This window comes from Photinus pyralis, unplaced genomic scaffold (assembly GCF_008802855.1).
Source record: "Photinus pyralis isolate 1611_PpyrPB1 unplaced genomic scaffold, Ppyr1.3 Ppyr1.4_LG4, whole genome shotgun sequence".
Classification (NCBI taxonomy): domain Eukaryota; kingdom Metazoa; phylum Arthropoda; class Insecta; order Coleoptera; family Lampyridae; genus Photinus; species Photinus pyralis.
Genome location: NW_022170511.1, coordinates 1,883,823 through 1,898,941, shown reverse-complemented (window position 1 = coordinate 1,898,941; position 15,119 = coordinate 1,883,823). Strand labels below are relative to the sequence as shown.

The 15,119-nt window shown below is 34.1% G+C and overlaps 1 protein-coding gene and 1 long non-coding RNA gene across 4 annotated transcripts; one reads left to right on the top strand and one right to left on the bottom strand.

Moving 5' to 3' along the window:
* The first annotated feature begins 1,137 nt into the window (after positions 1-1,137).
* LOC116169609 lies at positions 1,138-13,005 on the top strand. Of its 3 annotated transcripts, XR_004145003.1 has the most exons (7): positions 1,138-1,351; positions 3,528-3,655; positions 6,930-7,057; positions 10,361-10,515; positions 12,600-12,788; positions 12,836-12,897; positions 12,951-12,989. It is a non-coding gene; the product is annotated as an uncharacterized LOC116169609 (long non-coding RNA). The 3 variants fall into 3 exon arrangements; XR_004145002.1 differs by having other exon boundaries at positions 1,140-1,351; positions 12,836-13,003; XR_004145004.1 differs by lacking the exons at positions 1,138-1,351; positions 3,528-3,655 and adding an exon at positions 5,502-5,616 and having other exon boundaries at positions 12,836-13,005.
* Positions 8,251-9,756, bottom strand: LOC116169602. Its single transcript, XM_031485746.1, has 2 exons — positions 8,624-9,756; positions 8,251-8,578 (listed from the first exon to the last, which is right to left on the bottom strand). The coding sequence occupies exon 1, from the start codon at positions 9,542-9,544 to the stop codon at positions 8,627-8,629; it is 918 nt and encodes a 305-aa protein (XP_031341606.1). The 5' UTR covers positions 9,545-9,756; the 3' UTR covers positions 8,251-8,578; positions 8,624-8,626.
* Positions 13,006-15,119: the final 2,114 nt, after the last annotated feature.

Below are 15,119 nucleotides of genomic sequence, written 5' to 3'. Positions count from 1 at the left end.
CTGAGATACAGGAGGGTTCAGCGCCAGCTCTGAGAGAGAACCCCCCCCCCCTCCCCGGTAAGTTACCTAATTAATTGGCGATGATTGCGGATAAGCAGCGGCGATGTTTGTTTCCATGTACCCTCGAGCGCAAAAGATGACCAGTCAGACTGAATTCTGCCATGCCCTTTATGAACGTAGGTACGCGTACATTACAGAAGAACGTTTCTAATGAATGGTAAGTTTACAGTTGATTTGTTTAATAATGACCATGTCCTTTTGCAACGAAAGCGTTAGATTTGGATTAGAGTTCATGAATTTTTCCCGCGGAAATACGTAAAGTAGAAGTTATCTGTATAAAAATGTTCTGGGTTCTAGAACGTTCAGCCCGGGTCTGGTGCTAGGCAACAGATTTTCATTACCTAAACAACCCCAATTTACTCGGTAAAATACAAACCTCTTGTGCAATTATAAGTGATAATTACATCTTTTTTAATTAAACGCGTTCGCTGTTCCACTAGAATCATCTTTTTATTAAATATTCTAAGGAAAGAATAGTAAAAATTTAGAAATTCGAGAGATCGCCTACGATACTTATTATTGTACCACCTTCCATCCTATACGAATGCAACGTATAGTACATCCATACTAGAAAATGTACCTAAATGGTTATTTTGGACGATTATAATCAAGTACCTATGTAAAATGTTTATTGAGAATCAATTCACATGTCGGTATCATAAAAATGGTCGAAATATTGTAGATCAATTTCTTTAATTATGAAGCAAAGTAAAAATTTACTTTAATTAGATATTTTTGGTCCAGACTGTACCCGCGAGATGCAAAAGTAAATGTGCACTATAAGGGAAGTTTTCCTAATGACGACATGGCCCAAGGCGAGGGTGAAACAAAGAACTCAAGATTTGGCGATTATTTTTACACATTTTTTGAAGGATTTCTCGTAATTCATGACTCGTATACTTTTACAGCACCTCTAGTTCCATCCCTATCCCACCCTAATGCAATTAAGGGATTTATCAGGTGAAATTATTTCCTATTGTTACTAAAAGAAGCGCGACCTGCATGATTTGTCTGATGGTGATTTACGTAAAGATGACGTAACAAGTTACGTTCATTTTCGTTTAGCCTCTTATCATAATTATGCTCTATGAAGCGTATATGAGTAATGCAAAACTACGATAAACGTTCACCCCGGTTGACCCTGATAACTGTTATATAGGTAAATGTATTGCAATTTTCGAGTTAGTTTCTAAATTGAAGTGACACAGTGCGCATCTATTTAAACAAGTGCCGTCGTTTTCTAAAGGTACCTTTGAAGGGTGAGATTTTTAATCATCCATAAAAGCACTAGGTAATTGCATCTAATTTAATAGTATAGGGAAGATTACAACGCTACAATTCCCCAATTTTTTAAATCCTTTAACCAAAGAGTAACACACTCTGCTTTAACTTAGTATCGAATATGTTGCTTGATTGCAAGGGGAAAGGTAATTTAATGATTATAATTCTAAAAGGGCAACAACAATAAGGGAGAAAATCTATTTTTCGGGATTTTTTTTAAGGTTGTTGTAATGTATACGTACGTTTAAACCGCCTATACAAAATAATGTATTCTTTGTTCAATTACAAAAATGAATAATTGAAAGTTCATGAAATTTGGACCATGGTTAAGGGCGATGTATATGAGTGAACTATGTTTAGCTAATTAAAAAAAATAGAATGTTTACTCAAAACGTGACTTTGAAGTTTATGAAATCGTAAATAATAAATAGGTGTAAAACAAAAATTGAAAAAAGCAATTTTCACACATAATGACATAAAATTGCACCATTGCATGAGATATACAATTTTTAATTGTCAATAAAATTTTAATAAAAAAGTGTGTAGGAGAAATTCATTTAAAGTCCTCCCCTCTCTAGACATGCCCAATTAGTAGGTAGTTACCCTAATTTTGTAGTATATAAACAATAGATCCTACGGATATCTAAATGCTTTTATTATGATTATTGTAATAGACACGAATTTTAAATGTAATGGTAAATACTAAATACCTACCTATAACCACATATCTACAGGGTGTCGTATTGCTTTATGCACGCATAGGGATTTCAATGGTAATTTTGTTATATTGAAATATTTTATACTTTTTTTTGTACTTTTTGGTATGTTGTAAAATTCTGCGTCTATTCATGCGCTCATTTGTACTTTTTTGTTGTTGTGGGAAATCGGAGAAATTTAGAAAATTACAGATTATTGAAACAAAGAAGTAGGATAACTAAAAACTGGCGCTTTTCAGAAAATCAGTGGTGCCATGGGAGTTTGAGATCAAACAAAGCTAATTGATGGCAAATGCAGGCGCTATTGTTTGATTCCTAATTCCACGGCATTACGGACTTTATAAACACGACAGTTTTTAATATTTAAATTTGCACTGTTTCTGAATGTATAAAATAAGAAACAGTAGTATGTATACGGATTCGTAATTTTTTTCTCTACACAAAACCTAAAATAGACTTTATTTCTCGAATAGTTAGGGAAGTCAATAATTGGAAATGAAAAAATTACTATTGAAATTCCTATGGTGCGTTCGTCAAGTCACCATCCCGTATAAATTAAAATATAAAATGTTTTTTTCTTTTTTCCCATTTCAATAGGAAAAGTTCCATAACTTATAAACAAAATTAATGAATGTCCTCTTGTAGGTATGTTCGGGAAAGCCTGAACTACTTGCATGTCTTTTTGCAGGACTTGGAATCGAATTTCAATACCATGATCGACATATCGAATTTTTTAATATCATTTATGAATGAACTACCTGCGAATTTAGATGAGTCAGTTATTTTTAGTAGGTAGTAGGTGGAGATTTTGTGGCTTTTGTTTGAAATGTGATTTTAAAAAACTGCTCGACAATTTTGTTCCTTAACTCATCAAGTATGTACACAACAAATTTCGCGGAATTCTCTCCATTTTCGTTGTCCCACCGAAGAGATGCAGTGGAATTTTTTTTTCGAAATTTCAAAAACTAAGTAATTCCAGATTTTCTCCCTTTCTCCCAAACGAAACACGTCTACACTGTACTGGAGAGATGCAAATAAAACTTAATACAGACAGATATAGAATTTTTGGATTTTGATTTTAAAGATTTTTTATACTCTGTTTCACTGTTTCCGCAATTAAATATCAAGCTAGACAGTAAGGGCGTACTGTAAACAAAATAACTATTTTTCAAAATTGAGTCTTTTTGACAAAAAAATGCCCCGATAGAGTCTAAGTCTAGGTTTCTTCATTTTTTAAAAAAGTGTTTTAAGTAAATTTTAACTTATTGTGTTTTATTTTCTGCTGAAGTTTGACGATGTATTAGTTATTGGGCCAACTCTCGATATATTGCCCCCTTGAATCTTACTATAAACAGGTATATCTACTGCTGACCCGTCTTGCTTATTATGTTTTTTAATGTCTTTATTTTTAAGTGGGCAGAATAAAAATTTAAGTAACAAAAAATTTTGCTGATATGTTTTTATTTCTAGCGACATGCAGTTCGTGCCTGAAGGAATGACGATGATGGTGGGAAGGAATTGCGAAAGTCGTCATAGCGTCATCAGCAACTAGATCCTTTTGGAATCGTGGTGGAATACAACATGCGATGATCTGATAGGTATGTTCAGAATTTTGGGAAATGATTATTATAATTTTACTATACTCAATCGTATAAATTCAATCTGCTGAATTCTTGAATTCGTTCCAATTTAACTGATTGAGCACAATGTTTCAATTGGTTCCGTTTTTTCAAGTTGCTCGCAACGGGCTATTGCATATTTTGATATTCTGATGTACTGCATACGGTTCGAAAGATTTTCCTTTTCTAAGTCATTCACGTAAAAATAAAAGGTCATGTTTTGTAATAGTAAAAAGGTACCTACTTATTTTAATAGTATATAGTTTCAAACAGATATTTTATAGCTAGAAAGTAATAGAGAGTAAGAAGTCAGCAAGGTGCAAGGTACATTAAACAATTCGAGTAAAAAGGGAAAAGGAACAGTTTCTCAATCGGGTTTGTTTCAAAGGGTTCATGCTGAACGGGAATTATTCGAAAAAATTTTATTGATAGAATCCAGATCCCAAAGGAACTTGACAGCAACTCTTTTTTGATCGCATAGGCCATAGTACATCAGATTAGTTTATCGAATTTGCTATGGTAAAACTAAAGTCCCTAGATTACTAGTAATTACGTGTACCTACCCAATTAACAACTTTAGGGACGGATCAGCATGATGTGGGGTCGGCGACATCTGGGCGTCATCCCCGAGCGCGTTATACTAACCTGCAAATTTTTCAGTTTTTTCCCATCTTCTTCTACAGTTTTGGTCTAATTGTTTTCGAAATTAACCACCGAGCATTTTTGGTTAATTTTTAAAGAGGTGCAGATTTTAATTAGCACACATTCTTTTTTATCCTTTTGATTAAATTCATTTTGTTTAATCATTATTATTATATTGCGAGTTTTTTTATTATAAACTTTCAATAAGGGATCGCACTTTTTACAATTTCTTTCGCACAGATATGACTGATTTAATTAGGGTATCAATCGCTGAAGGAATAGAACAGAAGAGTGCCGGTTGTCAATGGCAACCCCTAGACAATGCTCGAGATAACTCATCTTTTAAGACGATCAATTATGAAATGAAACTTTCGCACAAGTTAATAATTACATATATTTTTTAATTAAACGCGTTCGCCGTTCCACTAGAATCATCTTTTTAGTAAAAATTGTAAGGAAAGAATAGTAAAAATGATTTTTTGCCCCATTCGAGAGATCGCATACGATTTATTTATTACTGCACCACCGTCCACCCTATACGAATGCAACGTATAGTACATCCATACTAGAAAATGTACCTAAATGGTTATTTTGGACGATTATAATCAAGTACCTATGTAAAATGTTTATTGAGAATCAATTCACATGTCGGTATCATAAAAATGGTCGAAATATTGTAGATCAATTTCTTTAATTATGAAGCAAAGTAAAAATTTACTTTAATTAGATATTTTTGGTCCAAACTGTACCCGCGAGATGCAAAAGTAAATGTAGACTATAAGGGAAGTTTTCCTAATGACTACATGGCCCAAGGCGAGGGTGAAACAAAGAACTCAAGATTTGGCGATTATCTTTACGCATTCTTTGAAGGATTTTTCGTAATTCATGACTCGTATACTTTTACAGCACCTCTAGTTCCATCCCTATCCCACTCCAATGCAATTAAGGGATTTATCAGGTGAAATTATTGCCTATTGTTACTAAAAGAAGCGCGACCTGTATGATTTGTCTGATGGTGATTTACGTAAAGATGACGTAACAAGTTACGTTCATTTTCGTTTAGCCTCTTATCATAATTATCCTCTATGAAGCGTATATGAGTAATGCAAAACTACGATAAACGTTCACCCCGGTTGACCCTGATTAACTGTTATATAGGTAAATGTTTTGCAATTTTCGAGTTAGTTTCTAAATTGAAGTGACACAGTGCGCATCTATTTAAACAAGTGCCGTCGTTTTCTAAAGGAAAAGCTTAGGTACCTTGGGGGTGAGATTTTTAATCATCCATAAAGCACTAGGTAAGTAATTGCATCTAATTCAATAGTATAGGCACGATTACAACGCTAAAATTCCCCAATTTTTTTAATCCTTTAACCAAAGCGTAACCACTCTTTGCTCTAACTTAGTATATGTTGCTTGATTGCAAAAGGAAAGGTAATAAAGGAATAAACGAAACACGTTTGGACCCTGATCGTTTATTTGGAAAAAGTGCTTTTTTACATGCTTATATGTGACACCCTGTATAAAACGCGGGACGAAACTTGACGGATAATAAAATTAATAATATGACAATTGTTTAAATTGCCACACAAGTTATCAGGGCATATGTGATTAAAAAACAGAACATCAAAATTCAAAACATCAGCGTCAGCTCGGGAATATAAAAACAACCCCTCGTAAGTACAGTTAAAGTAGACGAGAACAATTGCCCTACATAAATACCATCCGGTTACAAAAATTTAAATACCGAGATGACATTTTGTGGTAGGTAATCTGTCGGATGATTTTCAGAACGTGCTCATTTATTAAATTTCAATAATTTTAAAAAGAAATTCTGTCTGGTATATGAACAAAAGGGTACCTACTGCAGTAGTACATTTTTTATTCTGTCAATTGGAAAAATAGTAGGTACTTTTAGTTTAGTTTGAGTTAGTGTCTTCTTTCACACTTATTCCTAATAAGCGCAAAAAGCCTGATGCATAAGAAGAAAATTTGATTATGCAATGAAATGTATCGACACTCTTTAGAATTGTGGGTATGACCATGACTAATAAAATAACATTGCGTTCAGTTCGGTACACTTTCGACTGTTATCTATTGTAATATTCAGATATTTAAATTTAGTTTCTTAGTGGACGTTAAAGGGTGAGCATCTACAAAATACATTTTCAAAATCATTTAAAACATGCCCATATAAATAATGAAATTTAAGTGGTTGTTTAGGCAATAAAACTTAATACAGACAGATAGAATTTTTGGATTTTGATTTTAAAGATTTTTTATACTCTGTTTCACTGTCTCCGCAATTAAATATCTAGCTAGACAGTAGGGCGTACTGTAAACATATTAACTATTTTTTAAAATAGAGTTCAAGTCTAAGTTTCTTCATATTTTTAAAAAGTGTTTTGATGAAATTTTAACTTATTGTGTTTTAATTTCTGCTGAAATTTGACGATGTATTAGTTATTGGGCCAACTCTCGATATATTGCCCTTTTGAATCTTACTAAACAGGTATATTTACTGCTGACCCGTCTGATTATTATGTTTTTTAAGTGGGCAGAATAAAAATGTAAGTAACAAAAAATTGTGCTGATATGTCTTTATTTCTAGCGACATGCAGTTCGTGCCTGAAGGAATGACGATGATGGTGGGAAGGAATTGCGAAAGTTGTCATAGCGTCATCAGCAACTAGATCCTTTTGGAATCGTGGTGGAATACAACATGCGAGGATCTGATAGGTATGTTCAGAATTTTGAGAAATGATTATTATAATTTTACTATAGTCAATCGTATAGATTCAAACTGCTGAATTCTTGAATTCGTTCCAATCTAACTGGCATTTGAAAAGAGCAATTAATTTTCTGCACGACAGTATAAAATATGCATGTGATTGATATACAAAAAATGGAGAAATTCGTGATTCAATATTTAGAAAATTATGAAATGTAGCATGCCTTGTACCATATCACACAGAAAGGACAGCATTACCTACATTTTAAAAACAAACCGAAAATTTCAATATGATCCTCTTATTTTGAACGCACTGTATTCTTCCAATACTTATAGAGGTGTAAAACCACAGAATACATACATATTACATAATTTTCTTTGAAATGTCGACTCTATCTCTATTGTTCTGTGATATGCAAATTGTAGCTTTTGAATTTTTGTTTGTATTTTGGGTTTAGAGATGGGGAGTAATACAGTCGCCAAAGTGCGTTTAAAGAAGATTCGAAGCCAAGTGCCAATGCGGCTTTATTTAATACTTACCATTGTTACTTGTTCATTTTAATTTTTTGTGATAAAAATAAAGGACACCGAAAATGTCTACCGAATTCTTACGTTACGAGGAACAACCCTGTGGTATAATTAAGCAGGGAAGCCATTTACCACACTCACGGATGTTATTTATCTGTGGATAAGGGTAAGTAAGTCAAAGTTCAATTTATCTATTGCATTTCGTTTTGTATACATTTGAAACAAGAATATAGGTACATTATATATAGATCAATTTGCGACCTCCTATTTCTAAATCTAGGGAAAAGAATTACATAAGAAAACACAGAAATTATAATTATTGGGTGTATACATATATATTTCCTGGAAAGTTGGTTCTTTGGGCATTTTAACTTAATTTATTGATTTTGAAAGTACAGATTGGATTTGCATTGCTTCACATTAACAAAAAAATTATTTTGATTATCATAAAAATATAACAACTTTTATTAGAAACATTTTTTCGAAAATTAACTAACAGACACAAATTAAAAAGACATTTTGAACTTTAAATGTGTCAAAAGAGCATTACGATTTTGAATAAACAAGAAGTAATGATAGGGGCCCCTAAATCCCAGTGCCCCAGTCTTGCTACGCCACTGTTTTTAAGTTGGTAACACTGAAAATCACAAATGACAGCTTCCATTTTGTGAGGTTATGATAACAGTTAATTGCTGCCTTTTCTAAACCCCTTAGAGAAGGTTGCATTGCATCTGGTGAGGATCTCATTTTCAGTATCGACGTCAATTAGCATTAACTGCCTTTTCCTATCAATTGGCGAGTAGCAATCAACTATCTTGTACACCCGAACGTAGAATCTACCCGTCGCTTTTCAATGTAACTTCTTTTTTCGTGTCGACTGCCGATTAACATCATGTCTTCGCAACTTTTGCACGTATCCCATACATTTTGAATATTGAAACCTTGTAAGTCTGACTACAAGAACTCCACATGATACCCTGGTGCTGTTCCAATGAGAATCACTAAAGTGAAATATTATTTTGATGCAAGCTATTATTATTATTTACCATTTATTGGGGATACTTTTCCAAAATGTGATTCAAAATGTTGGTAAATTGGCTATCCTTAAACTCTCTCCTCCAAAGAAATTCGTCGACGTGATGGGGTAGCATTCGAGCAGGTACTACTCCCATACGTCGGCAAAATTCCTCCAAGAGGCTCCGATAGCCCCCAATCACATTAGTGTGCACACCTGTAGCTGGATTTACAAAATCTCTACTATCATTAACAGTATGATGGGTATAAGGCGAAACCCCATCATAATTTTGTAAAAATTTATACCCCGTCCCTTCATCAGTCCAAATTTCGGTGCCGGGTAAGATCAAATTAGTCAACACACCTTTCAATGTTCTTTCACTCCTGTCATCCACCAGCGCAATCGTTCCACGTTCATCATTCACATCATACAACCCAACCACCCACTTTTCCTTCGCCAAACGCGCCTGATGGCACTTCCTTTTCGTCACAACCGATTCGTCAACTTGCACAACGTGACCTACACCACCCAACTGCCGAGACCTAATTTCGTTTAACAACTTCCACGAGCAAGTATCTCGAATAAAAGTATAATACTGCATAACAGTACCCCTTCGAAGTCCGAGATCTCTGCTAGCAGAATCGACACTAACATAACAACTCCACAGAAAAATAATTTTGAAAATATCTCTAACATCTAAACGCAATCCCTCAAAGAAAGTACCATCCGTTATTGACAAATAACCCCGTTTGCACTTCGAACACCTAAACGCATACCCACAATACATGCCAGCTTTCGGACACAATCGCATTTGTCTTCTGCACGTTCTTACCAGGCACCGTTTACTCTTTTTAAAAAATCCCAAATTTTGTAGGTTTTCAACAACCTCCCTCCCGTCTCTATTAAAAAAATCGTCAATTGACCCCATTCTACAAGCCTGCCTTATATCCATCAAGACTGGTATTTTGTAAACCCTGCCAAGTTGTACACAATAACGCAATTGTAAGCCTGAGAGTAGTTAAGGATAGCAACTTACCAAAATTGTGAATCACAGACGTAAATGTACGAGTAATATCAATAATTTTCGAAATTTCGAACGGCGTTTTTCTTAACGCCAAACAAATATTTGTGTATCAAAGGCAGTGCCTCAGTGGCCGTATTCTGTGGCCAGTGGTACCAACGTGGGAACAGTTAACTCATTGATTATACACAGTGTGTACAGTAAATTGTTGTATTTCACGAGCGGCACAGAGAGTAACTATTTCTAACTGCGGTGACGTTTCATGCGCATTTTTTACATCCTGACAAAAAATGTATAGTTTTACACAGTTCCATGATTTTTAAGTAAAAAAAAAGCAAGTACATTCAAAACAAGAGTATTAATTAATTTTTTAATACTTTAACGTGCACTTCGTGCCGGATCATTCTTGAGAAAAAAATTACTAACGAAATTCATACCACCAATTTAATAATGCAAAAAATTCAAATGATCATCCAGATCGTCATTCTCATTTCTAAACTAGGTATCTCGATTTTTCTACAGAATCACTCGTTATTAATCCGGAAAAGTTCTTTCTCTAAGTAATTAGCACTGTCCATCTAAACATTAGGCATTTATTACGATATAAAATGTACAGTGGGCCATTACACTACAGAGGTGGTGTTTACATTGCTGCTTTTGGATACCAAAATGGTATTCTTATACAAATATTGGAACTACTTCACAACAGAAACTGGAAACGATACTAAGCTTATGATATAATTCTAGGACGACTCGTTACCGGAAATGGAAACCCAGCTACTTTCCCTGCAACAACTCCATTGGTCAATCGGCGCCGACGTCTTGTGACCTGGCGATTGCTGTCATGAAACCGGCTGGTGGAAGCAGTCCATGGAGTGCAAATCTCCAGTTCATTGAAAGAGGTGAGTTAATCACAATATTTGTGACTTGAGAGGGAATGAAAGTTTTGGGGAAAGTCATTTCACTTTGCAATTTGTACGTGGTGTTCAGCAATTTTCTTTCCGCTTCGAAATATTACTCACAGCAAGAGCCAAAGATTGCTCAGAGTTGGTTTTGTACCGAGTTATAAATACCCTGCAGCGTTTTTCCATTTCATTGTTTAGTTTCCAAAATCCGAAAATCTTAACAATCTTCAGAACCTTCACAGTTTTTGGAATATATCTTACTCCTCATAATCTTTAGAATTTTCAAGACTAAAGAGCTCGTGGTATATAAATCGTCATAGAATTCAAATCTTATAGAAATGTTATATAGGGCGATTTGGGAGGAAATGGAAATACTTTATACACATGGTGTTGGAAGCAAAAGTAAGCAAAATACTTAAGCTCATTTGTTCAAGTCAGATTTTCATTTATTTCAGTAAATACTGAGAGGTTCCACCCTGTATATACAACTTATGACGATACATACATTTTTGAGAGTTGGCAACCATGCAATTTCTAGGTGGGGATAAAGTCACTAAATATATATATATATATATATATATATATATATATCTAGTGACTTTAGGTGGGGAAAGCTGCCTGCGCCACCTAGAAAGCACGAACGGGAGTTACGTTTGGCATCTTGTATTGAATGGCGGTCGTGAGCGCGTCGCCCCATAAATGTTTGTAGTTATTTTGTGTTATTTAATGCAGGTAGTAATTTTTGCATTTCTTTATATCGTATTTGTGTTTTGTTTGTCGCATTTTATATTTTGTGTGTTTCAATATTTGTTTTTGAAATTTACTTGGTTTAACCGCGATGCTCATATGTGTGATACCGTTATGCTATTGTTTGTAATTGTTTACATTTTTGGTGTAATGTTTGCTTAATTTATGTTTATTACTTGGTCTTGTCCCTGAAGTTGCATTCATATATAAGTTCTAATCATTTTTGCGGAAATTACCGATTCGTTTAATGTATGTATCTACTGACTTGTTGTTTGTTACTAACAATTTTCTCCGTGAATGAAGCAGTCACGAGGGTGGTCAAAACTGTAGTCAAATTTGTGTTACGACACCTAATTCCGTGATTGTCTTCGACATCCAACTGTAGGTTCGAAACCCCGAAACCAGGGACAGGAGCGAGATTACGCTAATCAAAGCTCTTCTGTTAATTACAATTAGGAAAATAATGCGTTTCTTTTGTTACAATAGCCTTTATGTTACTTTATACCAGCATTGTAACGGTGGGCCCTACGCGAGTACCGCGGTGTTAAGCCTACATTTGATGTACCTATGCAATGCATATTCAATCACTCTTTTGAAAAAGGCATAAGTATGTAATTTTGTGTCTTAAGTCAGAAGTTAGTTCTCCGCATAATCGCTAACACCTGAAGTTGGGAGGATGGTCCATGGCGACGACCTTCATCGCTACCATCACTAGCCACACTGAAACACAAGTCACTCACTTTACATTCAAGTGTCTGTGTGGTCGTCCCCCAATCCGCGACTTGGGTGTACATGGCCGATGGGTACCACCACACTTCCAAGTAAGTTTCATAAATAGCTACTGTCTGAATAATAGTCACACCCATTTTTAGCGCATTTTTGCAAATTTATTTGTAAAAAGTAGCTTTTAATCTCACTTTGGCTGGCTGGCTGGTTGGCTGGCTGTCTGGCAGCAAATGTGGGCGCGTAGAAGAACTCTTGTAGAAAGGTAACGGGTATACGTGTATCTGCAAGGCCGTGTAATTTGTCAACCTTAGGTACAGGGCTACATGATGTGAGGTTGGCGACATCTGGGCGTCATCCTCGGTTTTCCGGTATTTTCCTATCTTCTACTACAAGATGTTGTAAAGGCGCACAACTCCTGCGTGGCACTGTAAATTTTTAATTGTTCTGCTAGTCTTATGCCCAGTTGCACCAACAAAATTAAGAACCCTATGACAACGATTGTTGGTATTTAAGTTAACTTTATGGGATGCTTAATTTTGATGGTGCAATTGCCTGTAAAAGTCCCTCAGGGAGGATTGGAAATCTCACAGAGAGCACTTCATTTTCAGACCGAAGAATGTATGCGGGTTGTTCCAATAAGAAGTAAACCATTCGGTCACATGCCGTACCTGTCAGAGCCGCTCAAGAAATGTGGTCCGATCACGCTTCAGAGAAGTCCTTCGACTAGCACCATCAACATCCAAAGTCCACAAGCATCGGAAATCGCAACCAAGATATCCAGAAATTACAAGGAGCAGGTATGTTTTAAAATCGTACACCAGGAAAATAACTGTTTGGTTTTTAGATGACGTGTCCCGTGTGTTTTGATCTTATTTTTCTATGCAGCAACGACTGGGGGAATCAGATGTAAGTGTCCCATTTGCTTGAAAGTAGTATAAGAACTTTATATATATATCAAGTATTCAAGTATCAAGTATCAAGTATCAAGTATCAAGTATCAAGTATCAAGTATCAAGTATCAAGTATCAAGTATCAAGTATCAAGTATCAAGTATCAAGTATCAAGTATCAAGTATCAAGTATCAAGTATCAAGTATCAAGTATCAAGTATCAAGTATCAAGTATCAAGTATCAAGTATCAAGTATCAAGTATCAAGTATCAAGTATCAAGTATCAAGTATCAAGTATCAAGTATCAAGTATCAAGTATCAAGTATCAAGTATCAAGTATCAAGTATCAAGTATCAAGTATCAAGTATCAAGTATCAAGTATCAAGTATCAAGTATCAAGTATCAAGTATCAAGTATCAAGTATCAAGTATCAAGTATCAAGTATCAAGTATCAAGTATCAAGTATCAAGTATCAAGTATCAAGTATCAAGTATCAAGTATCAAGTATCAAGTATCAAGTATCAAGTATCAAGTATCAAGTATCAAGTATCAAGTATCAAGTATCAAGTATCAAGTATCAAGTATCAAGTATCAAGTATCAAGTATCAAGTATCAAGTATATCAAGTATCAAGTATCAAGTATCAAGTATCAAGTATCAAGTATCAAGTATCAAGTATCAAGTATCAAGTATCAAGTATCAAGTATCAAGTATCAAGTATCAAGTATCAAGTATCAAGTATCAAGTATCAAGTATCAAGTATCAAGTATCAAGTATCAAGTATCAAGTATCAAGTATCAAGTATCAAGTATCAAGTATCAAGTATCAAGTATCAAGTATCAAGTATCAAGTATCAAGTATCAAGTATCAAGTATCAAGTATCAAGTATCAAGTATCAAGTATCAAGTATCAAGTATCAAGTATCAAGTATCAAGTATCAAGTATCAAGTATCAAGTATCAAGTATCAAGTATCAAGTATCAAGTATCAAGTATCAAGTATCAAGTATCAAGTATCAAGTATCAAGTATCAAGTATCAAGTATCAAGTATCAAGTATCAAGTATCAAGTATCAAGTATCAAGTATCAAGTATCAAGTATCAAGTATCAAGTATCAAGTATCAAGTATCAAGTATCAAGTATCAAGTATCAAGTATCAAGTATCAAGTATCAAGTATCAAGTATCAAGTATCAAGTATCAAGTATCAAGTATCAAGTATCAAGTATCAAGTATCAAGTATCAAGTATCAAGTATCAAGTATCAAGTATCAAGTATCAAGTATCAAGTATCAAGTATCAAGTATCAAGTATCAAGTATCAAGTATCAAGTATCAAGTATCAAGTATCAAGTATCAAGTATCAAGTATCAAGTATCAAGTATCAAGTATCAAGTATCAAGTATCAAGTATCAAGTATCAAGTATCAAGTATCAAGTATCAAGTATCAAGTATCAAGTATCAAGTATCAAGTATCAAGTATCAAGTATCAAGTATCAAGTATCAAGTATCAAGTATCAAGTATCAAGTATCAAGTATCAAGTATCAAGTATCATCAAGTATCAAGTATCAAGTATCAAGTATCAAGTATCAAGTATCAAGTATCAAGTATCAAGTATCAAGTATCAAGTATCAAGTATCAAGTATCAAGTATCAAGTATCAAGTATCAAGTATCAAGTATCAAGTATCAAGTATCAAGTATCAAGTATCAAGTATCAAGTATCAAGTATCAAGTATCAAGTATCAAGTATCAAGTATCAAGTATCAAGTATCAAGTGTATCAAGTATCAAGTATCAAGTATCAAGTATCAAGTATCAAGTATCAAGTATCAAGTATCAAGTATCAAGTATCAAGTATCAAGTATCAAGTATCAAGTATCAAGTATCAAGTATCAAGTAAGTATCAAGTATCAAGTATCAAGTATCAAGTATCAAGTATCAAGTATCAAGTATCAAGTATCAAGTATCAAGTATCAAGTATCAAGTATCAAGTATCAAGTATCAAGTATCGTATCAAGTATCAAGTATCAAGTATCAAGTATCAAGTATCAAGTATCAAGTATCAAGTATCAAGTATCAAGTATCAAGTATCAAGTATCAAGTATCAATTATCAAGTATCAAGTATCAAGTATCAAGTATCAAGTATCAAGTATCAAGTATCAAGTATCAAGTATCAAGTATCAAGTATCAAGTATCAAGTATCAAGTATCAAGGATCAAGTATCAAGTATCAAGAATCAAGTAT

Coding starts and splice junctions, on each gene's coding strand:
- LOC116169602 (XM_031485746.1), bottom strand. CDS start 9,544: ATGGATATAAGGCAGGCTTGTAGAATGGGGTCAATTGACGATTTTTTT.